The 24344-nt window shown below is 56.3% G+C and overlaps 3 protein-coding genes across 4 annotated transcripts in view; 1 reads left to right on the forward strand and 2 right to left on the reverse strand.

Moving 5' to 3' along the window:
- The window catches only part of DOHH (deoxyhypusine hydroxylase), a 98260-nt gene extending 76431 nt beyond the window's left edge, over window positions 1-21829 (reverse strand). Inside the window, exon 1 of the mRNA XM_068535048.1 lies at window positions 21816-21829. The gene's annotated coding sequence lies outside the window, so the exon portion shown is untranslated. The remainder of the gene's footprint in view (window positions 1-21815) is intronic.
- Window positions 2584-8670, forward strand: GIPC3 (GIPC PDZ domain containing family member 3). 2 transcript variants are annotated; one of them, XM_068535043.1, is made up of 6 exons: window positions 2584-2826; window positions 3584-3769; window positions 3884-4064; window positions 5252-5364; window positions 5645-5739; window positions 5858-8670. In XM_068535043.1, exons 1-6 carry the CDS (start codon window positions 2584-2586, stop codon window positions 8574-8576), a joined length of 3537 nt encoding a protein of 1178 aa, XP_068391144.1. In that variant the 3' UTR covers window positions 8577-8670. The 2 variants fall into 2 exon arrangements, with proteins under 2 accessions (XP_068391144.1, XP_068391143.1); XM_068535042.1 differs by having other exon boundaries at window positions 5645-5726; window positions 5858-6095.
- TBXA2R (thromboxane A2 receptor) lies at window positions 9891-20371 on the reverse strand. Its single transcript, XM_068535051.1, has 3 exons — window positions 19948-20371; window positions 14325-15193; window positions 9891-10223 (listed from the first exon to the last, which is right to left on the reverse strand). The coding sequence occupies exons 2-3, from the start codon at window positions 15108-15110 to the stop codon at window positions 9978-9980; spliced, it is 1032 nt and encodes a 343-aa protein (XP_068391152.1). The 5' UTR covers window positions 15111-15193; window positions 19948-20371; the 3' UTR covers window positions 9891-9977.
- Window positions 21830-24344: the final 2515 nt, after the last annotated feature.

Raw genomic sequence — 24344 nt, forward strand, 5'->3', positions numbered from 1 at the left:
CCCCCTGCACTGGAACCCCGGAGCCTTAACCACTAGACCACTAGGGAAGTCCCACGAATCCACTTTCTGTCTCTGGATCTACCTGTTCTGGACATTTCATGTAAATGGAATCACATGCTGCGTGTCCTTTTGTGTCTGGATTCTCTCACTGAGCATCGTGTTCTCAAAGTTCATCCACATTGTAGTGTATGTCAGTGCTTCATTCCTTTTTCTGGCTGAATAATATTCCATTGTGTGGATGGACCACGCTGTGTTTATCCAGTATCTGTTGATGGCCATTTGGATTGTTCCCACCTTTTGGTTGTTGTGAATCGTGCTACTGAGAACATGCACGTACAGGTTTTTGTTTGAACACCTGCCCTCACTTCTGGGTAGATCCCGAGAAGCAGACTTGCTGGGTCAGATGGCAATTCTATGCTTAACTTATTGGGGAACCCTCACAGAGACTTCAGCCTTTAATGGAATGTTTGGGGCAGCTTAAAAATTCTGGGGAGTAATTTGACAAGCACTGATGTTACTGGTTGAATTTTGTCCCCTCAAAGAAAATCTTGAAGCCCTAACCCCCAGAACCTCAAAATGTGACCGTATTTGGCAATAGGGTCACTGCAGATATGATTAGTTAAGATGAGGTCATCTTGGAGTGCGGCAGCCTCTAATCCAATATGACTGATGTCCTTATAAGAAGATAAAGATTTGGGCACAGACGCAGAGAGGAGACAGCCATGTGACAACAGAGGCAGACACAAGCAAAGCACGCCTCCAAGGAAAGCCAAGGATGACCAGCCACCAACAGAAGCCAGGATGGGCAGGAAGGATGCCACCCAGGGTGTCAGAGGAGCTTGGTCTTGCTGATTTCTAGCCTCCAGAACTGTGAGAGAGTAAATTTCTGTTCTTTATAAGCCAGCCAGTTGGTGATACTTTGTTACGGTTGTCCCAGGAGACTCGAAAAAACGATACTGTCACACACCCACCTCCGAGTGTGTGCTCCCTCGTCTCATTCCCTCCCTGGCTCCGTACCCTCATCCCAAATTTGGAGTTTACCATTCCTGGGCAGATCTTTACCTACTTTTAGCACAAAAGGATGTCTTCCCACAAGAGTGCCATTTTGATGGATTTTTTTTTGGTTCGTTTTCTAAAGGTTCGAAAGTAGACGACTCTGTGGTTTCTAGTTTAATCACAAAGTTGTGCAACCACCAGCACAACTTAATTCCAGAACATTTTCATCATCACCCCCAAAACAAACCCCCCTCCCGTTAGCCATCACTCCCCATCCTCACCTCCCCCAGCCCCAGGCAACCACGAATCTACTTTCTGTCTCCATGGATTTGCCTGTTCTGGACACTTCATCTAAACGGCATCACACGCTATGTGGCCTTTGTAATCTGGCATCTTTCAATGAGCATCATGTTTCCAAGGTTCATCTGTGCTATAGTGTGTATCCCATTTTGCACGTTTTTAAACTTTACGTAAATTTTCTTACATCGTCCAAAGCCTGCAACTTGCCTGTTTTCATCAATGCTTGGTTTCTGAGATCCATCCAAGGTGAAAGACCTCTCTTTGGAGCTGCTATATGGCATTCCACTGCTGTTTATTGAGCCAACCAACGTTCCTGTTGGTGATGCCTAGATGCTGCGTTCCCAGGGGATTCTGAGAGACGCCTCCTGGCGCCGAGAACCTCCTTCTTTATCTGTAACCCCGTGTGCCCACTGTGTGCGAGGATACAGCAGGGGATAAAAGAGACCAGAACTCCTGCCCTCCTGAAGCTGACATTCCAGTTGGAGAGACAGAGGAAACACAAGATGAATAAATAAACTATCTGCTATGTCAGGTCACGCTCAGTGCTAAGGAGGAAAAAAGCCAGAAAGAGAGATTGGGAGGTGGTGATAGGAGGTGACAGCTGAGCCAAGAGCCGAAGGAGGTGAGGGAGTGAACCTTGGAGATCTGGGAGAAGATGTTCCAAGTGTAGGGGCACAGCCTGTGCGAAAGCCCTGGGGCAGGATTGTGCCTGGTGTGTTGAATGAACAGCAAGGAGGCCCGTGTGTCTGGAGCAGAGTGAGCAAGGGGGAGAGAGGGAGGCGGGGAGGGCAGGGAGGGGCCGGGGCAGGTCGTGCAGGGCCTTGTGGGCCAAGGGGAGGACTTGAGTTTTTACCCCAAGGGAGGTGGGAGCCCTGGAGGGCCGTGGGCAGAGGATGGGCGCGATGTGGCTCAGTTTATACCAGGGTAAGCGTCCTCCCCACCTCCTATGGTTGTCGCAAGGATTAAATGAGTGCGCCCAGCAGAGAGCAAGCGCCCGGGCACCCGCGGCTGCCCCATCCTTATTTGTGATCCTTATTTTTCCCGCTCCCCGGAGAGCTCACAGCTGGCCCTGGCAAGGCCGGCACACCTGGGGCCCGACCCCCCCGCCCCCCTGCCCCCGCCCCGGCCCCGCACTCCGCGGTGTCGCCTTCCCGGGAGGCTCGGGTTCCCGGATCCCCTTACCCGGGCGGCTCGGCTGTCGCTCCTTGGGCCGGGGGAGGGGAGGCTGCAGGAAGCGGCGGATCCGGCGGCTGTGGCCGCGGCCCCGGTGGCCGACCTCCTCCTGCCATGGAGACCACAGCGGCCCGCGAGGCCCGGGGGGCCGAGGCCCCACGCCTGCCCGCGCCCCCGCCCTCGCCCGCCGAGCCCCCGGCTGCGTCCCCCACCCCGGCCGCGCCCCGAGCCCGCCCGCGCCTCGTCTTCCGCACGCAGCTGGCTCACGGCAGCCCCACGGGCAAGATCGAGGGCTTCACCAACGTCCGCGAGCTTTACGCCAAGATCGCCGAGGCCTTCGGGATCGCGCCCACCGAGGTGAGGCCCCCGGACCCCCAGCACCCGAGGCCCACCGGCTGACCGGGGGTATGGGTGGACCCTGGACGCCGGGACTGGGGCCCCAGAACGCCCATCTTCGGATGGAGGGGATCCCATCTCCGGATCTCAGAGACGCACCTCTCAGATCCTGGGGTGCCCATACCCGGTGGACCCCCTGCGCAAAACATGAGCACGTCTTAGGGTTAATGGATGCCTAGTTCGTCCAGGAAAACACTGGGCTGACCCAGCTAGGAGTGGACCCCAGCTCTCAGGGAAGCGCCTATGTTTCCTGGGCGCGGCTGCGGGGCTGTGTTTCCAGGCAGCCCCCTTTCAGGTGAGAAGTCAGAGGCCGCGGGGGGTCAGGGGCTGGGTTGTAGGAGCGCCGCGCAGCCCCGAGGGGGCGCCAGCAGATTTAGAACAGTCTTAAAAGATTGGGGGTGACAGGGCACCGAAGGGTTAAAAGGGGAAGTCTGGGGGGTGGGAGAGGGGGCGACCTCCTGCCCGAAGTCTCCTTCTCACCCTGCTCCCCATTCTGGGGGTCCCAATCCCCTCGCCTCCCACCCCATTCCGAGAGGATCCCATACTCTGCCATTACACGTGACTGCGATCCTGGTAGGGGATGATTGGGGTCAGTTTCGTGCCTCTGTGCGCCTTGGTTTCCCTATCAGGCCCCTGAGCCCAACCCCCGGTTGTTCTGCGCAGACGGTGGGGGATGAGGTCTGTCGTTAATTTTGGGCTCCCCCTCCCCTCGGGACAGATCTTATTCTGCACCCTAAACAGCCACAAAGTGGACATGCAGAAACTCCTGGGCGGCCAGATAGGGTTGGAGGACTTTATCTTTGCCCACGTGCGCGGCGAGACCAAAGAGGTGGAGGTCACTAAGACCGAGGACGCCCTGGGACTGACCATCACTGACAACGGGGCTGGCTATGCCTTCATCAAGGTGCCCGTGGGGGCGGGTGGCTTCCCGGGTGCCCCTCTCTGCCCCTCTCTGGTGTGAGCAGGACCTGAGAGGGGTCGCTGGGGTGGCCCTGTGAGTGACTCTGGGTCCCTGCAGAGGATCAAGGAAGGCAGTATCATCAACCGGATCGAGGCAGTGTGCGTGGGCGACAGCATTGAGGCCATCAACGACCACTCAATCGTTGGCTGCCGCCACTACGAGGTGGCCAAGATGCTCCGGGAGCTGCCCAAGTTGCAGCCTTTCACCCTGCGCCTGGTTCAGCCCAAGAGAGCCTTCGGTGAGGGCCACCTGGGGCCCAGGGGGCAGGCTGGTGGGGGGGGGGGGGCGGGGAAGCTCTTCCAGAAATTGGTCCTCTGGATGCACGGGGTGGCAAAGGGTGGGGGGGATGGGACAGGATGGAAGGTTCTAGATGCCTCTGGCGACAGGACAGGGAGCTTCTGGCACTGTATGAGGAACAGGAGGGTCATTTCTAGATCGTTATAGAGTTGGTCTGGGCATGGGGGTCGGGGGAGGCTTGGGAAGATTGGGAAAGGATGAGGAGGTATCTGGATCTATTTTGTAGCTGGTCTGGGAGCTTTTAAAGTACTGCTATGAGGCTCTGGTGAGTTCTTGAGAGTGGCTCTCAAAGGGAGCTCTAGAATGGAGGTTTTCAAAGAGAAGTCTGTGACTTGTCCATGGAAGAGATAAGGAGGTCCCCGTCGAAGAAGGACTCTTAACCTCAGCACTATTGACATTTGGGGCTGGATGATTGTTGTGGGGTGGTCCTGGGCACTGTCAGGTTCGACCTAACAGGTGCCAGTGTCTCCCCCGAGTTGTAACAATCAAAAGTGTCTCTAGGTATTGTCAATGTCACCGGGGGTGGGGGGCAAAATCACACTCCCCACCCCGTGCCAACTGGGTTGAGAACCTTGATCTAGAATGTAGATCACCTTGTTTAGTTCAGCAGACAATTTTTTTCCATAGGTAGACTTTCTCAAGGAAGGAAGCAGGATGCTAATTTCCATTCTGGCACAGCCTTCTTATCTCATCATGGACTGGCCCTTTGAGTCGCCCTGTCCCAGAACAAGAGGCTCTAAAGTTGCCCTGGCCCATCTGGAGGGAGGTCCCAGGAGAGTGTGACAGGATGGGGTCCTAGATCTGCTCTGGAGCAGGACAGTGAACTCTGAGAGCCATGAGCAGGTTAGAAAGAGCCAATTCTAGAGCAAGGAGCTTTCTAGATTGACCCTCTGGGCACGAGGAGAATCTTAACCAGTCTCTTCTAGAGAAAGTCATTTTCAGAGGAGGAGGGAAATTTGAGAGAAGAAAGGATTCTCAAGCACGGTCCCTGAGGATTCACCCATGGACATAAGGAGGACTCTGAAGGGTAGGAAGGTTCTAGAAAGGCTCAGCTGGTGGCTTCTGAGTGTTTAGGAAGATATGCATCTGCCCAGAACACACGCACCTCCCCCACTCTGTCCCCTCCAGATAGGATCGGCCAGAGGAGCCGGAGCAGCAAATGCCCCATGGAGGCAAAAGTCAGCAGTGGGAGGGAGACCCTGCGGCTTCGGTCTGGGGGGGCCGCCACTGTGGAGGAAGTGGTGAGTGGAGGGGAGAAGGGTGGACTTCAGGGTCTCTTGCACCTAGAGTTCTATCGCTGACTCAGCATGACCTTGGGTAAGACCCTCTCCTTTACCCAGCCTCAGTTTCCCTACCTGCAAAGTGGGCCCTTTTCAGTCAGGGCAGTAATGGTGGGACCAGAAGCATTGACTAATGGGTGGTCCCAGTCTGCTGTCACCTAAGGGGTGGGGGACTGGGGAGGGGGCTGGGCCGGAGGGATCCCAGGCTTCTGACCCTCTGCTTTGCTCCCTACGCCCCCAGCCCAGTGAATTTGAGGAAGAGGCATCTCGGAGGGTAGATGACCTGCTGGAGAGCTACATGGGCATTCGGGACCCAGAGCTGGGTAAGGGGCCAGGGTAAGCCGGGTGGACCCTGGGGGGAGGACAGCCCACGGGGAGGAGGCAAGGGTCCCAGGGGAAGCTGGCGTCCCCCCAGGGAGCTCCCTCACCCACTTCCCCTCGGCTCGGCCTGCAGCGTCCACCATGGTGGAGACATCCAAGAAGACAGTGAGTGTCCAGGAGTTTGCACGCCATTTAGACTCCGTCTTGGGCGAGTTCGCCTTCCCGGACGAGTTTGTGGTGGAGGTGTGGGCCGCCATCGGCGAGGCCAGGGAGGCCTGTGGCTAGTCTGCCCCGGGGCCGAGCGCAGCCCCAGCCCGGAGCCCAGCCCCCTGCCCCAGCCCTCCCGGCCAGTTCCCCAAGCCCAGCCCTGCTCTGGAGTCCAGAAGCCCAGATCTGAGACCCAGCCCTGCTCTAGAACCCAGCTCAGCTCGGACACCAAGCCCAGATCTGAGACTGGCATCACCTCTAGAACCCACACCAGTTTTGAGACCGAGCCCAGCCCTGAGACTCGGCCATGCTCTAGAACCCAGCCCAGCTCAGAGACAAAGCCCAGATCTGAGACCCAGCCCTGCCCTAGAACCCAGCTCAGCTCAGAGACCAAGCTCCCCTCTAGAGCCAAGGCCAGCTCTGAGACCAAGTTCACCTCTAGAACCCATACCAGTTTTGAGACCAAGCCCAGCTCTGAGACCAAGCCCTCCTCTGGAACCCAGGCCAGCTCTGAGGCCCAGTTCATCACTAGAACCCAATCCAGTTCTGAGATGCAACCCAGCTCCAGAACCCAGCTCTCCTCTAGAACCCAGGACAGCTCTGAGGCTAAGCTGAGCTCTGATATAAAGTCAAGTTTGGGAACCCAGACAAGTTTTAAGAGCCACCCCAGCTCTAAAATCAATCCTAGTTCTGAAAGCCAGGCCAGCTTTATGACCCAGCCCTGCCTTAAAACTCGACCCAACTCTGGAACGCAAGACAGCTCCATGACCCAGCTGTACCTGGACACCTGGTCTAGCTCAGAAATGCCAGTTAGTTCTGGAACCCAGGTGAGACTCAAGAAGCAGCCCAGTTCCAGAAGCCACGTCAGCTTAGGATTCAAAGACAGTTCCCAAACCCAACCCTATTCTCATGCCCAGACCAGCTCAGGAACCCAGATGCATGCTGCAGAGCAGCCCAGGTCCAGACCCCACCCCCATACTAGGGCCCAGTCCAGCTCCAGTGATGAGTCCAGCTCAGAGACTGAGCCCAGCTCTAGACCCCAGACTAGTGCAACAAGCAGGCCTGTCTCCAGAATTCAGACAAGCTCTGGACCCCCATCCACCTCTGGGGCAAGGCCCGCCTCCAGAGCTCCACTTGATGTCAAGCCCCACCCTCACTGCAGAACACAGAGCAGCTCTAGAACGTCATCCAGCTCTGGGACCCAGACAGACTTCAAGGCTTGGCCGATTTCCAGAGTTCAGTCTAGCTCAGGCACCCCACCCAGCTCCAGAACTCAGCTCAGTTCTAGAGAACAGGCTGGCTCTGAAATCCCATCCAGCTCTAAAACACAGTCAACTGCTGAGACCCACTTGAGTTCCAGAATCCAACTAGAGTCTGGTCCTGGGACCCAGACCAATGCAGCAATAGACTTAAGCTCCACAGCTCTGTCGAGCTCTGAGAGCAGGCCCAGCTCCAGGACCCAGCCCTGCCTGGGAGCTCAAAAAACCTCTGGGACCCAGCTCATCTCAGCAACCCTGCCAAGCTCTAGAAAGCAACTCCAGACCACGCCCCCAGGCAGCTCTGGTATTGAGCCGGACTTTGGGAGACAGACCAGCTCTGGAACTCAGCTCATCTCTAGAGCCCAGCCCAGCTCTGGGACCCAGACAAGTTCAGTAACTCAGCCCAGCTCTGGAGCCCAGTTCAGCTCCAGAACACAGCCCAGCTCCACAATTCAGTTCAGCTCAGAGATAACACCCAGCTCTGAAACCCAGACCAGTTCAAGAATACAGCCCAGCTCTGGAACCCAACCCAGCTCCAGAACGCAGACCAGTTCTGGAACCCAGCTCATCTCTGAGACCCAGCCCAGTGCGATAATGCAGCCCCTCGCTGGAGTCCACCTCATTTCTGGAACCCAAACCAGCTCCAGAACCCAGACCAGTTCTGGAACCCAGCTCAACTCTGAGACCCAGCCCAGCTCTGGGACCCAGACCAGTGCAAGAATTCAGCCCAGCTCTGGAGCCCAGCTCTGCTCCAGAACCCAGTTCAGCTCTAGAACTCAGTTCAGATCTGAGACTCACCACAGCTCTGAAACCCAGACCAGTTCAAGAACCCAGCCCAGCTCTGGAATCCACCTCAGTTCCAGAACCGAATCTGTTTCTGAAACCCAATCCAGCTCCAGAAGCCAGACCAGCTCAAGAATCCAGCTCAGCTCTAGAAATGGGCTCCGCCCACAGACCCCTGGCCTTGACCCCAGAACCCAGCCTGATCCCACTCCCCCAGCCCGACCTCAACACCCAGGCCCACCACCCAGAGCCCCACCTCCAGGTCCTAGGAGGGTCTCTCACCCTCAGCCCCATGATCTGGTTCAAGGAGCCCAGGCCGATACTGGCCCAGGCCGAAGCCCATCCACTTCTGCCCTGGTGCCACAGCCGTGGTCCCCCTCCGCCCCGCAGAAACCAGCCCTTCCCCCCAAGCCCCAGCTGGGACCCCAGAAGTCCACCCTGCCCACCAAATCTGTCATCCCTAGTTCTGCCACCAGGGCGGTCCTCCTGCATTCCCAGCCCCCTGAACCCTCAGCTCGGGGGCCTGCCCCCTCCGCCATGCTCAGGGAGCCAGGGCCGGCTCCGCAGGCGTCAGAGCCCCTCCCCTACCATGGGGGGCTATAGCTTGGGGGTGACATACTTGTGGCCCCCATGCCCTCTCCTGCCCCTCCCAGCCTGGGTCCCCCAGAAGCAGCAGGTGACCTCATTCCCCCACAGGCGGGGTGGGGGGGGTGGTGAGGGAGGGTGGACACAGGGGCTTCGGTTTCACCTGGGCCTGGCTCTGGGAGCTGTAAGCAGATCCCAGGTCTGTGGAGGGGAGGCGGGGTGGGGGGGGGGGGAAGTGGGGGCAGGAGGCGGTTTCCTCCTCATGTACCTTGAGGGCTCATGGGGAATAAAGGCACCTCCCACCCCTGCAGCCTGGTGTGTCGTTTTTGGGGGGTGTTTGGGGGAGAGCAGAGGAAGGGGCAGGCGTGAGGGTCTGGGGGGCTGACATGACAACACTGGATGCTTCTTACGTGGCTACGATGTGCCAGGCACGTTGTTAAGTGCTAAGTGTGCAGGTGCTCATGGACCTGCAGACGCACGGTGCTCTATACAAGCTCAGTCGTTCGGCCATTCCGTCTGCCTTTATTGAGCACCTACTATGGGCCAGGAGCTGCTTGTTCAAGGCATGGGGAGTCTGAAGGGCTGAGCGAATAGATGGCTAAACCACAAGCTTATGAGGGAGTGCGCCCCGTCTTCCGTGGAGGAAGCAGGCGTGTACCCCATGGTCTCCGTGTGTCTTGCCCTCTCTTTTCCTCACCTGCAAAATGGGTTTAATCCCAGAACCCTCTCCTAGGGGCTGTAGGGAGGCTTCCAGGAGATCCAAGCTGTAATGTGCTTAGGGAAGACTCAATAAAGGAAGTGGGGAGAGGAGCTGGAAGCCAGCCCAACCTCTTGGGGCTTCCGCAGTCCCCCAGTCCTGCTCGGCTGCCACACGGTTGGATAGGAATATTGATACAAGAAACTTCCATAATTGACCATTTCAGAGCCAAAAGAGATTATATTTTGGCAAGAGAGGGAGTCTCTTGCCCGTTCTCATTCAACCTTTTCTAGACAGAGCCTTCTCAAATTGGGCTGTCAAAGGGAATCAACTGTACCCCAGTAAGTAGGTCATATTCAGGGGTCAGAGTCCCCCATTTCTGGAGGATTTCTGCAAGGGGAGGCTTGCAAGTCTGCTTTCCTCCAGACACCATACCAGCATTGCCCACACCCTTCCTGGGATTCGGAGGGGCCTCTGAGTGGGGAGGGGGCTGAGAGAGGGGAGGAGCTTTGGAAAGGGGAGTCAGGGAAGAGTTCGAGGGTCCCCAGGGATGATGGAAGACAGCACACAATCCTGCCGCTCAAACTGTCCATCCTGCACTCCTGGCTCCTGGACTTCCGAACAGGCAGATGCGACTGACAGGGAGGATGAAGGTTTGATGGGGGACATGCTGGCAGGGTGCTCTGTCCTTCCAGAGCTGCCCCCGACGTCCAGCCCTGGCCCTACTGCATCGTGGACCTGCGGGTGAGCTGGGGTTGCAGGGAGAGCGACCTGGACCCGGTACTGAGGCGAGGGTGGAGGCGCCGGATCACCGCCCGGCGAAACAGGATGTACACCCAGGGGTCGAGGATCTGGTTCCAGGTGGCCACGCGCAGGTAGATAAGCAGCTGCTGCTCGGTGGCTCGGGACAGCTGCCCGGTCGGGCTCATGGCAGGCGGGCTCCGCAGCACCGTCTGGGCGATAAAGACCTGCGGGGGGAGGGGGGTGTGTGTGTGTGTGTGTGTGTGGCCAGAGCGGTCAGCCGGGGGCCAGGCCGGCCACCAGCCCTGCCCTCCACCAGCACCTGCCCGGGCCACCTGCCGTCCGCTGAGATCCCGTGCCGATTCTGTCCCCGAGGTGCTGTGTGACCTCGGGAGAGCTGCCTGACCTCTCTGAGCTTCAGCTGATGTGACCGAAAAATAGCACACTTTTCCTGCTCCTCTCCTGGGTACAATTAAACGTGGTGGACAAGAGGACTTGCACACGTGAGCAGGTGGAATCACTGTGACTGCCAGTTTCATTATTCTATCAAACATTTATATTTTACACAAATTTTATAATATAATATCAAATTATGGTATAAAATTGTATATTAAATAATTAAATTTTATGTTGTTTATTTCATTTTAAGTCAGTTTATATTATATTAAAATCTATAGTTTATAAAATTTTATGACAAATAATTTTATGTTAAATTCTTATATTAAATCACTTTAATATATTTTATTAAATATTGGATTTTATATTTAATATTATACAATATGTAATGTAATAAGGTATTTGCAGATTATCATAGAATATAATTAGTTACCTAATAATTAATATATTGTTAATTATAACTATTATATAAGTTATGTTATATATATTATATAGTATTTAAAATTATATATGTAATTATATAATATATAACATAATTATAAGGATGTGACTATAAATTACATAATGATTGATATAATTATTAAGTATTAATTAATAATATGTAATTATAGCTGTATGTTATATAGTATTTAACAATTATATAATATATATTATATAATGATTGATATATGATTAAGTATGAATGAATAATATATAACTATAGTTATATGTTATATAGTATTTAACAATTATATAATATATATTATATAATGATTGATATATGATTAAGTATGAATGAATAATATATAACTATAGTTATATGTTATATAGTATTTAACAATTATATAATATATAACTATATATTATATAATGATTGATATAATTGTTAAATATTAAGTAATAATATGTAATTACAGTTATATGTTATACAGTATTTAACAATTATATGATTGATATGATTATTAAGTATTAATTCTAATATAATATATTATAATTATTATATTTTCATAATTATAATCAAATTTATACTATATTTAATATAATTACATTCATATTGTATTGCATGTATTATATTAAAATAAATTTTTTTCTTTTTTTTTTGGCTGCGCCGTACAGCTTGTGGGATCTTAGTTCCCTGACCAGGGATTGAACCCGTGCCCTCAGCAGTGAAAGTGCATAGTCCTAACCACTGGACCGCTAGGAAATTCCCCATAAATTATTATTTTAGAATTGTTTCCTGAGCACCTACAGTGTGCTGGGCAATTCTGGGGACACTGCAGTGGCCAAGACAGACCCAGGTCCCACTTGCACAGGCTCACAGCCCCATTAGGACTTGTGACCAGGTGGCTGCAGCTTGGCGGTGGGAGTGGGGGTGACCTAGCAGTGATGGAGGCACTGTTGGAGCCCAGAGTAGGAGCCTGACCAGGCTTGGGAGAGGTAACCAGATGGCGAATAGGAATTTCCCAGGTGAGTTTGAAGGAAGTGTCTGTGGGCCTTTCTTCTGGGACAATAGGGAGCTATGGGAGGTTTTAGAGCAGGAGTTGGCTCATGGGCCAAATCTGGCCTGCCACCTGTTTTTGTTTTGCTTTGTTTGCTTTATTTTTGCCTTTTTGGTTTGTTTTGTTGTTTTGCTAAGAATGTTTTTACATGTGTCAATGGTGAGAGGAAAAAAATAGAAAGCATATTTTGGGGGTTTTTTAATTTAAAAAAATTTTTATTTTTATTTTTTATTTTCTGGCCGTGCCACGCAGCATGCTCGACTAGGGATCGAACCCACAACCCCTGCAGTGGAAGTACAGAGTCTTAACCACTGGGCCACCAGGGTAGTGGCCTAGAAAGCATATTTTGTGACGTGACAATGACATGAAATTCAAATTTCAGAGTCCGTGAATGAAGTCCTACTGGTGCACAGCCGTGCCCGTTTGTTTCCATGTAGCTTTCATGCCACAGCAGCAGAGCTGCGTTGTTGTCACAGAGACTGTGTTTAAAGGGTTTACTATATGGCCTTTTAGGAAAACTTTTGCTGCCAAAGGGGACCAGGAATCGTTTAATGATTCAATGATTCTACCTAGGACGCCTTCTTGGTTTTTACCTAACAGTTCAACCCCTATTTAGAGCAGGGCAGGGCTCATCCTGGGTATTTCAAGAGAGTCAAGGCTGGAGGGCAGGGAGAAAGAAGAGGCTGAGGCAGATCCTTCTCAGGGACTTTTTGGTGAAGGTGACATTTGAGGAAAGACATGGAGGAGTGAGGGAGTGATCCACGTGGAGATCTGGGGTAGGGGGAAGCATTCCAGGCAGAGGGTACAGCCCAGTGCAAAGGTCCTGGGGCAGGACCGGGCCTGGCATGTTGGAGGAACAGCCAGGAGGCCCATGTGTCTGGAGCAGAGTGAGCGAGGCGGAGGGAGGGAGGTGGGGGGGCAGGGGGGGGACAGGGCAGGTAGTGCAGGGCCTTGTGGGTGGCAGGGAACACTTGGATTTTTACCCTGAGGGAGGTGGGAGCCCTGGAGGGCTGTGGGCAGAGGGGGGGACCTGACTCAGGTGTTCACAGGCACCCTCTAGATGCTGCCCGATAAATAATAATGATAATAATTATAAGTGAATATAGAAATGGGCTCAGCTCGACACAGATGTAGAGAATAAACGTATGGACACCAAGGGGGGAAAGTGGCGGGGTGGGGCGGTGGTGGTGGGATGAATTGGGAGATTGGGATTGACATATATACACTAATATGTATAAAATAGATAACTAATAAGAACCTCCTGTATAAAATAAATAAAATAAAATTCAAAAATTCAAAAAAAAAAAAGAAATGGCCTCAGCTCTATGAGACCAGGCCTGGGAGGGACACCCCAGGTACAGAACAGAAGCACATTTCTCAGCCAGAAGCATTATCCGGTAACTGCCACTCCCCTGGGACCCATCAGCGCCTGCAGCTTCACGTATCACAAAAAAATTTATGTTGCTTTCTTTTTTTTCTCCCACCATTGACACACGTAAAAACATTCTTAGCAAAACAAAGCAAACCAAATTTGCAATCTTCCTATCCCACAGGTTTGGTTTTTGTTTTAGCCCTTATCACTTCCTAATATCTACCACTTCACTTATTTATATACTATGTTTATTTTCTGTCTTCCCCATGACCTAAGAGTTCCAGGAAGTCACTCAGTTTTGTCAGTTTTGTTCCCTGTGCAGTGCCTAGCCCAGAGCCAGCAACACACTCATTGCTCAATAAATGTTTGTTGAAGGAACAAATGAATAAATGAGTTCATGTCATCATCCTGACAGTCACTCTGAGAGGCTGGCACCTTTTTAGTCATCCCCATAATAAGAGGAGATTGAGGCTGGAGGAGGGAAACCCGTAGCCAGAGTCACATGATAAGTCCTTGTTGGATGTGGGCTGGAAACCAAGTATCTGATTCCAGTCTCCAGACTTGTCCCCATCCAGTCAGAAATGGAAAAATAACCACTCCAAGCGGCCAATTACATCGATCAGTGGAAGGACTTCAGCAAGCTCCCCTGACTCAGGGAAGATCTGTGCAAGGCTAGGGTCCAGCCCAGAACTAGGCACAAAGTAGAAATGATTCAGTAATTGTACCTGGAACGTCCTCCCTGCTTGTCTCTGGCAGGTAAACTCCTCTTCATCCTTCAAAACCCCAGCTCCAATGACCCTCTTCCAGAAAGCCTTCCCTGATATCCCAGGGAGAGCCTGGGAGCCCTTCCCTGGGCATCTCAGTCCCAGGACACTGCCTCTGCCCCAGTCCTGCCCCCAGTTTGGGATTATCTGTGTCTTGCTCATGGGTTCCTCAAGGAAGGACCCTTGAACACTGGGGTCACGCCCACATTTTCTTGGGCGGACGAGAACCTGAGGGTTATGAATTCATTCGGGAGGAGCCGAGGCCCAGTCACCAAGGGCGGGCGGGAGACCCCGGCAGCCCCTGCCCCCGCCACTCACCAGCAGCGGCATCCAGCAGATGCTGGCCACCACCATGATGCCCGTGAGCTGAGCCATCATCTCGACCTCGCAGTCCCGTGGGCGCTGCTGGGCGGCCTCCTGCCCGTGGTAGACGTGGCACAGGGTGGCCACGCTGATCGTGTTGAGCAGGAAGGAGAGCCCCACCGAGAGGCTGCCGAGGAGGGTGAAGAGCAAACCGAAGGCCACGTCCCCCGGCTCGGCACCGAGCGTGAGGAAGCACCAGGAGCCCGGGTACTGCACGGTGTAGCGACCCACGCCCAGCAGGGGCAGCAGGCCCAGCGCCAGCGCGGTGGCCCACACCAGCCCCACCGTGGTCCAGGCCCGGCGCTGCGAGGCGGCTGCGGGCCGTGAGAAGGGCCGGGTGATGCCCAGGTAACGCTCCGAGGCCATGGCGGCCCCCAGCAGCAGCGGGCACAGGCCAAAAAAGACCATGATGACTCCCATGAAGTGGCAGAGGTTGCAACCTGGGTCCACGGACTGCCAGTCCAAGAGGGCGGCGTGCTGGGACACCACGATGGTGCCAGTGACCAGCAGCCCCATGAAGTCGGTGATGACCAGGCCGCAGAGGAAGGTCAGGAAGGAGGATCGCGCACGGGAGCTGCCCTGCCGCGCACTCACCAGCACGCTCAACGCCAGCAGGTTGGAGGCCAGGCCCACCAGGCAGAAGGAGGCCGCGAACCAGGGGGAGGCGATCAGGCGCCGTTCCTCCAGCGTGATGTTTGTTGGCCGCAAACAGGGCCCCAGAGAACTGCCATTGGGCCACATGGCGCCAGAGCGGAGTGGGGAGGGTCACCACCCCATCAGGCCAAGGCTGCAGGTGGGGCGGACTGGCACTGGCTCAGGCACACCTGGGGAGGGGGGTGGCGGAAGAGAAGATTTGCTGGTGATTCATTCTGCATTTTAGTCTGAGCAGCCCTGGTGAACTCCTACACAACCTTCAATGCCCCAGCTCAAATATCCCCTCCTATAGGAAGCCTTTCCTGACCTATCTCACTCCCCACTCAGTAAGTATTACTATTACTACTATGACTAGCTCCAGCCCTGTCCTGCCCAGGCTCAGTGACCCTCAAGGGTGAGGATCAGCTCTATCTCCTCTGGGAACCCTGATAAGACACCAGTTAGTATTTGCCAGGCCTCAGAGAAGGGCTGAGAAGCCCCAGTTTGAACTCCAGCCCTGGTACCCACTGTGTGACCCCAGGCAAATGATTTCTTCTCTCTAAACTTCCATTTCCCTGCTGGTCATCCATCTGAGCCCTTGGTGGACTGCAGAATCCAGAACAGATTTCAGCTATTGTAAAACAGGACACACCCAGTGTGGGGAGGGCGGCTGGCTGGTGGCCAGAGGTCGCTGGTTCTCGAGCGGGCTCCAAGGTCAGCCTTGTGGGTCACAATTTCTCGTGAAATTGTGGGGGAGGCCCGGCCCCATTGGTGTTTTAGGGAGAGCCTTCCTCACATGTTGGAATCGTGTAGATTCTTTTTTTTCCCCCATTTTCATTTAATAAGAAATAAACCGGGGCTTCCCTGGTGGCGCAGTGGTTGAGAATCTGCCTGCCAATGCAGGGGACACAGGTTCAAGCCCTGGTCTGGGAAGATCCCACATGCCGCGGAGCAGCTGGGCCCGTGAGCCACAATTACCAAGCCTGCGTGTCTGGAGCCTGTGCTCCGCAACAAGAGAGGCTGCGATAGTGAGAGGCCCGCGCACCGCGATGAAGAGGGGCCCCCGCTCGCCGCAACTAGAGAAAGCCCTCGCACAGAAACGAAGACCCAACACAGCCATAAATAAAAATAAAAATAAAATAAAATAAAAATAAATAAAAATTAAAAAAAAAAAAAAAGAAAGAAACCCAGAAATCCAGTTCCATCTGGGAGCAAAACTCAGGTCATTTGGAGCAACAGGATCCCCAGGGACGGGCTATAAACAATAGGAGGAGGGTAATGGGCTATAAACTACCCTGTGTGGGGCTGGGGGAGAAAACTGGAGAGACATGTAGGTCTGACTGCCTCGGGTGTGGACGAATCAGCCAGATATGGGGACGCTGAGTAGAAATAAAATGAGACCATTCAAAAGCCAACTTCCAGGGGCTTCCCTGGTAGCCCAGTGGGTAAGACTCCGCGCTCCCAATGCAGGGGGCCTGGGTTCAGTCCCTGGTCGGGGAACTAGATCCCACATGCATGCCGCAACTAAAGAGTTACATGCCACAACTAAGAGTCCACATGCCACAACTAAGAAGTCCGCATGCCGCAACTAAGAAGTCCGCATGCCGCAACTATTCCCCAAAAGGACACAGCAGGGAGGGCATAAAGTCACCCAGGGGGCCGGCACCCCACCCTGGGTGCACACCACGAGCCATCCTTGTGCTGGCAGGGACGGGGCACTGGGCGGCAGGATCAGAGTGGGCAAAGGTGGGGAGGCAGGACCACAGGAGGCACAGATGGCCCAGGCAGCTAAAGATCAGAAAGGTCCTCTTATGATCCCCATTTTGCAAAGGCAGGGAACCTGAGGCACAGAGAGGTTAAATAACTAATCCAAAGTCACACAGCCTAGCCGGGGTGGATCTGAGATTTAAACTCGGGCCTCGTTACATACAAATGTGTGTAATTGAGTCAAAGGCCTGCCAGTCAGGTGGAGGCTGGTGGGAGGTGGGTGTGGAGTGTCACCATCATTGGAATTTTCCTTGATGAAAAACAGATAAGAATTTTTCTAGGGAATTCCCTGGCGGCCCAGTGGTTAAGACTCCGAGCTTTCACTGCAGAGGGCATGGGTTCGGTCCCTGGTCAGGGAACTAAGATCCTGCAAGCTGTGCAGCTCAACCAAACAAGACAAACAAAAAACACACCAACCAACCAAACAAACAACAAAAAGGGATAGAATTTTTCTAAAAAGTTGGTCAGACTGGATTCGAATCCACGAACCCTTTTTGCCCCGCTCTGAGTCTCAGTCTCCCTTCCTATAAAATGGGGCGGATGATGAGAATGATTTCGTCTGTGCCCAGGGCTAAGCCCATGTAGGCGCTGCATTCGTGCTGGCCCTGGGCCCGTGCCTGTGACCTGGCCTCAGCAGTGAGCGTGCTCAGCTACCCCCTCACTCCCCATCTCATTAATTCAGCTCAGCAACTCCTTATCGAGCCTCATAAATTATCCAGCTCCCGATGGCCAGCTCCACAGAGCTTGCCTCCCAGGCTGAGAGCCAAGGCCACTGCCACTTCGATGGGGGCGGGGCCTGGAGAGGGAAACCAGAACCCCAGAGGGGTGGGGGCGTTCCACGGTGCTCGGCCATCTGAGCCGTCCACTCCCGGGCAGGGGTGTGCTCTTTGCCGTCTCAGATTTGGCCTGCACTTGGATTCCCCCTGGGGCGGGGCGCTTGCTCCCTCCCTCCCTTGAGAGCTGGTATGCGCTGTTTCTAAACATTCCTGGGGACTCGGGCTGTGCCTGCGGTCACTGCCCCTGCCTCAGCCCTGAGTGACCGCCAGCTCCTCCCGGGTCTCATGGTCCCCTGGTTCCCCACCTTGCGTGGGAGCTTATGCACCCGGGGACACACACCTCGTGTCTGCCTCGTCTCCCATGTCTGGGAACAAACCTGTGGCCCAGGGCCTTTGGCCTGGGGGAGGCTGGAAACTGGCACCACTCCCTCTGGCCCCAGCCGGCGGTTTCCAGTCCCCCCGAGGGGTTCAGGTGAGAGCGGCCAGCTCAAGTTCCCCAGGCAAGCGGGCCAGAGGGGCACCTGGTGAGGCCTCCCTTCCCCTCCCACATTGGCCGGGAGGGCTGGCAGGGCCCCCACCCTGCAGGGGACCGTGCTCTTCCCAGCCCGAGGTCCATAAGCACCACTGTGTGGCCCTTGGGGGAATTGCTCTCCCTCTCTGTGCCTCAAGAGAAACATGCACCCCAGATTTGCTGGACAAACCCAGGATTCCATGGCCCGAGAGTGGGGAGGTTTGGACTTTGACGGTCCAGGGTTCTGGAATTCTAACGAGTTCCCAGTTCTGGAAGCTGAAGGCCCCAAGAATCTAGAATTTCAAGGGGCTGAGGTTCCAGAACTTTGATGGGAATTTGGTTGGGTCCTGGGTTCCAGAAATCTCTCTCTCGGGTCCTGGCTCCTCTCTGGAGGATGGACTTTCACTGCTCCCTCAGCCTCCCTCGGTGAGGCTGGGAGGGATCTATTCACCGCTGTCCCAGAGGCCTGTGCGCTGGGTTGGGCTCGGGCACCAGGCTGGTCCTCCCTCCGCCCACTATGGTGGCCCCGATGGAATGTGGCCTTTGGTTCCCAAGGGCCAGGCCCCTCCTCTGCCTGATGGTCCGTCATCACCTGCCCCATTCTTCTCCTCCTGCTCCTGTGATCCATCCGTCTTTCAACAAGTCCCTCTTCCTCTTGACACGCCACCACCTGGCCTGCCCGGCCTGCCTGTCCTCACGCCATGGACCCACCCAGCCTCCCCCAGGGGTGACGGTGACCTCAGACAAACTCGGACTGGAGCCCGCAATCTGCCACTGCCCAGCTGGGGGCTCGGCCTTGCTGAGTCTCAGTTTCCCCCTCTGTGAAATGGGGATAACAAGGACACCGACTCACCTGCTGGCATTCTGGCTGGTCTTCCCAGGCCTGACCTGCTCCTGCCACCGAGACTTTGCCTCCGCTGTGCCCCCCCCCCCCCATCCCAACCCCGCCTGGTGCACCCTTCCTGCTTCCTGGCTGTGCTCACAGCTCGTCTCCTGGCTGCGTGCATGGGGCAGCCAGGTGGGAGCCCTGATGCTCTGTGTGACCTTGGCCCACTTCCACATTTCCTAAGTCCTTTAGTGCTGCCCAGGTGACCAACGACGCTGTCCTCTGGCATGAAAGTGCAGGGACCAGGCCAATCTCTGCATCATTTCCTGCCCTTACCCGATGCAGACCTGCACGCCTGAGGGTGTGGACCCCCTCCACGCCCTTGTGCAGCCACAGACGCCCACACAGACACAAACGCATACATGCAGGGCCACTGTCAGTCCCCAGGCCCGCCCCTGCCTTCCCCCACCACAAGACTCAATTTCCGGGAACTTTTCCTGTTGGTGACAGCAGCCAGGCCCCCACCCCAGAGACATCACAGTCAGCCTGTCAGGGTTGGAGCTGAGCCTTGGCCCGGACTCACACAGTCCCTCCCTCTGAGCCTCAGTTTCCTTATCTGTCCAGTGGGCGTCCCCCAGCACCGGCGGGGGACGGATGGGTGATGAAGGGACAGGACCCAGGCCAGGCGGCCAGTGGTTAATGATGGGCACAACTCCGAGTGTGCACACAGACACACAACCAACCAGACGTGTGCTCACACTCACAGCCACACCCAGCACCCTGGCACCCTCTCCGGCTGTGGTGGCACCACAGGACACGGAGTGGCCGGGCACAGACCCAGCGAAACCCACACACAAAGCACATCCTCCGCCACACTGGCCACAGAGGCACACGCAGGTGCCCAGGGCCAGTAGCACTCCAGGCACGGGACCCAAGCTCACCAATGCCCCAGAACACCCAGCACCTGGCAACTGTCACCGCCCACGGTGAAACACCCACAGCAGGGCGGGTCACCGCAGGATACACCCAAGCCACACCTGCCCACTCTCATGCCCCGCCCCTAACCTGATAGCCAGTTGTCCTCAGCAGGCGATGGTCGATGGGGCGTGCAGGAGTAGCCAGCCGCGCAGTCGCGTCCCGGCGGACCTGCGGGTGCCGGGCTGGAGGGGGGGGCGTGCGGAAGCGGAAGCAGGGTGGCCCTGCCTCCGGGGCCCCTGGGGAAACTGAGTCACGGCGGGAGGACCACGCCGAGGACCCCGGCACTGCCACGTCGCGGCGGGACACAGATGGAGGGTGGGGCGGCGCGGGGTCCCGGGCCGCGGGAGGGGCGGCGAGGTCCCCTCCCGGCCTGGAGGGGGTTCGGCGGGGGCTAAAAATAGCCCGGGGTTGGGGCTCCGCTCTGCGGCCGGCGCCTGTCTCTGCTAGTGTCTGGCTCAATCTCTCTGTCTTTCGGTCTGTCTCCCATCAGCCCCTCCCGCCCCGCGCTGGCCACGCCCCTCCCGCCCGGGCCTGGCTGATGAGGGTCAGTGGGCGCCCCCCAGCCCCGCGGGGAGACCGCGAGGCCTCCTGGGGGAGGGGGCGCCCACGGGACCCCAGGGCCGTAGGGGCAGGGGCGGTGGCGGGGGTGGCCGGTGCCCTCTCGGGAGCCTCCGCCCGCTCCCCTCCCCTCCCCCAAGCCCGCCCCAGCCAGGTCCCCTCCCGGCGCTCCGGCTGTCAGGCCCAGTGTTATTCACCGTCCGGGCAGCACCCGAGGCTGAGAGGGGGCGGGGCGGGGGCGGGCCCCGCTCCCCAGGGCGCCCAGACCCCGACCCAGGGACCCAGGGCTCAGAGCTGGTGAACCCGGTGGGGTGGGGCCTGGCACACAGTAGGTGCCTCATCAATGTAGGGTCTGTCTGAGGCCCCTGCCCGGGCTGGGGGTAGGGGTGCAGGGACGTTTAGAGGGGAGAGGCGACCACACTCTCCACCCAGGAGCTTCGTGGGCAGCCTGCTGAGACAGGCTTCTCGAGCAGGTGATCTGGGAGGGCTGTGGGTGGTGGCATTCTAGGGGGAGGGTCCTGTGAGGACACAGGCTGGCATTGGGGCCAGAGGAGGCAAAGCCCCCTGCAGAGCCGCCTGTGGTCGGGGTGCGGAGGTGTGCTTTCCCTCCGCCCCCCCAGTTCAGGGTGGGGAAGGATGCCCAGAGCCCGGCACTGCAGGAGTGATTGAGGATGAGCAGGGGGCTGGAAGCAGGGCTGGGGAATGACTCCCCAGGCAGGATCGGCTTCCTTGAAAGCCCCCAGACTCACTCAGGGCTGTGGGCCAGGGTCTGATCAGCCCAAAGCCATGAAAGCAGAGGGTGACCACCTGGGTACGGCTAGAGCAAAGGCATGGCGGCTGGACCGTGATGCAGGAAAGTGAGACGCTCCTTAAAGGTCCTTCCTGCCCACAGTCCTTGGGCCTCAGGTGGGTGAAGGGGGTCCACGGGCCTGGGGCTGGCCTTTGAAGATGTGTGGAGGGCAGGGCTTGGTCATGGAGGGGTGGCCTTGGGCCTCCTTGGCCCTCAGTTAAGGCCTGGAGTGGGCCGGGACTCTCTGGCTTGGCCTTGACCTCACCCCACCCAGTCCTCGGGGGCCTGGGAGGGGCACAGAGTACAGGCTCTGAGTGAGAAAGATGGACTCCTGCCCTGGCCCTGCTCTCCCCTCCATTGGGTCTACCCACTATCCTTCCGGCCTCTGCATCCCTCCAGACGGCACCTCCTCTGTTCCATCCCACTTAACCGTAACTTCTCTTCCTCGACAAGGAGTCTCCCCAACTCCTATGCATCTGGCAGAGCCCTGGCTCCGAGGCCCTCTCCTCTGTAAAGCCTAGTTGTTCCAGGCAGTCTTGCCTCCCCCAACCCCTCCTTAAGGGCAACTCTGTGTGGCAGCCCATGTGGTAGAACAGGTAGACTAAACCGGACCTGCCCTCAAAGATCCCCAGGCTGGAGAGAGAGAAAGCTGGATACAGACAGTCCCAGTCTCCTGCGCTCAGGGCTGGGCCCAGGGAAGTGACAGGGCTTAGGTAGGAGCCCAGGAAGTGAGCCGGGAAGGCATCCTGGAGTGGGGGTAGGGGAGAAGGGACTGAGAACTGGGGCTTTGTGGAACGCGTAGGAGTTCCACAGGTCCAAGAGACGTGGCAGAAATTACACGTGCAAAACTTTGGAGGCAAGAGAGAACGTGAGGCTTCGGGGAACTGTAAGGAGGGCAGACTTGGTGGGAAGAGGATGTGGGGCTGGGGCTTCAGATGGGGTGGCGGGTGAGATGAAAGGGGACTATTCCGGTCTCACTTCCTCTGGCCCAAGATAAGAAGGACAGTGCTCCTTCTGGGAAATAGCCAGGGCAGGGGTCAGAGAAGTGCACTTGACTTGCAATTAGCCTGGGTCTCACCACGACTCTGCAAGGCAGGGGGTAAAAATGCTCATTTTATAGATGGGGAAACTGAGGCCCGGAGGGCAGATAGGACGTGTCAAAGGCCACGTGTGGGTGGGATCTGAATATGAGTACTGGGCTTCCCCCACCTCCTCGGCTGGTGGCTGGGGGTCTCTGGGCCTCCATTCCCCCCCCCCCCCCCGCCCTGCTCAAAGGGCACACGGGAGGCGTGGGAGGGGTTGAGATGGCCTGGGGGCTCCAGATGGTGGGAACAGAGACCAGGTTCAGGACGTGCCCCCCCAGTGGCTGTGGTTTCCGGTGGGAGCCAGGCAGAGAGCATCTATTCTTTTTTTTCTTTTTTTTTTTTTTTTTTGAGAGCATCTATTCTTAGCCTCACTCACAGCCCAGGGCAGGAAGAGGCTGGATGGGGGTTGGGGACAATCTGAGGGACGCTGGGTGGATGCTGGGCGGGGCTGTGTCATGGGGCAGCTGGGTGTGGTGACGTGCCCCCGGTCTGCCTGAGGGGTCTCCCTGACACGCAACTTGTGCCCTGACCAACTCACTCACCCTCTATGGCTGGTGCCCTGGGAAAGAGTCCAGCAGCTGGACGTGCATTCAGCCCTGCCCTGGGCGCACCTGTTGCCTTTTCCTCTGCAAGGCAGGCCCCACCCTCCTTCTCTGCCCGGCAGCCCCGTCCTCCCAGGCCCAGCACCTGCATCCCTCCCCTCCTCCAGGGAGCCTTCAGTGTCCCTTCTGGGGCCCCCCAGACTCAGTGCCTCCCCTGCCCTACCCTGACTCCTTGCCTGGAGGGCGTCTGAGCCCAGCTCTCCTCCCTCCGGACTGGGGGCTCCTGGCTAAACACGTGCCCAGCGAGTCGGGGTCACAGCCACCTTGTTCCCCCTGCTCAGAGCCGCCACCTCCCTTGGGGTGGACTCCCTGCCCGGATTGCAGGAGGGGCATGAGGAGGAACCAGGATGCTGGGGCTGGGAAGACTCCTCGGGGGGCAGGTGGGGAAACTGAGGCTGGGAATGGGAGGTTGGAGAAACCCGGGTTCTAACCCTGACTGCTGCTTTCTAGGCTTGAAAACATGTGCCTCTGTGAGCCTGTTTCCCCAAATGGACACAAGTGCTGTCATGTAGGGCTGGCGTGAAGTCCACAAAACACCGGCTAAAGGCCAGGCCATTGCAGCCACACAGAGCCCGTGCTCTGAGAACAGAACAAGGCCCGACCCAATCTGGTGACCAAGCACCCTGCTAGGCGCGAAAGTGCCTCCCGGCTCTGCCCCTGACTCGACCCTGCTCCCAGGGCCTGTCCCACACTCGATGACAGTGGAGCAGGCCAGGGATCAATTGGTAGTGGCTGCCCAGAGGCTTCTAAGATTGCTCTGGCAATCAGCAATTGATTGCTAATGTCTGTGGGGGGGTTCCAAAGGGGATGGATGTGGTCTGTGCGCTGCCCTAAAGGGTAGTCTTCATCCTGGACCAGGCTGGCTGGGTGGGACAGGGTCTGCAGTGGGGATTGGGTGCCCCTTGACCAGATGCAGTTCCCTGCCGAGTCCCCAAGCCCTGCTGTCTAGAACGTGTTTACTGATGTATGAGCACGTGTGGGGTGGGGCAGGGCAGTGGAGGCCAGAGCTGAGCCAGAGGCTCCTGGGACATTGTTAAGTGGGGGTTGGTAGATGACCAGTGGCCTGGGGAGTCTCAGCCTCAGTGCTGGGGACATAGGGGCAGATTACTCTCTGTGGGGGGCCATCCTGGGCCCTGTGAGGTGTGGAACAGCAGCCCTGGCCCCCACCCCACGATGCCAGGAGCCCCCCAGATCATGACCAGCACAGATGTCCCCAGACACCGCTGAGCATTGTCCCCTGGCCTAGGTGAGCAGCTGCGCACCTCCTGGAGCGTTCAGGAGTACATCCTCCTTCTGGGAGCTGAGGCAGGGGGTGGGCGGCGAAGAGGGAGGAAGCCCTCAGACTACGAGGGGCTCCCTAAGGAACTGTTATTGACTATTTTTAGCTGTGGTGGTTGTTTTCAAAAGGTCTTCTTAGCTGTTTAGTGCCTTAGTTGTGACAGATGTGCT

The sequence above is a fragment of the Eschrichtius robustus genome, chromosome 2 (genome assembly GCF_028021215.1).
Source record: "Eschrichtius robustus isolate mEscRob2 chromosome 2, mEscRob2.pri, whole genome shotgun sequence".
In the NCBI taxonomy this organism is placed as follows: domain Eukaryota; kingdom Metazoa; phylum Chordata; class Mammalia; order Artiodactyla; family Eschrichtiidae; genus Eschrichtius; species Eschrichtius robustus.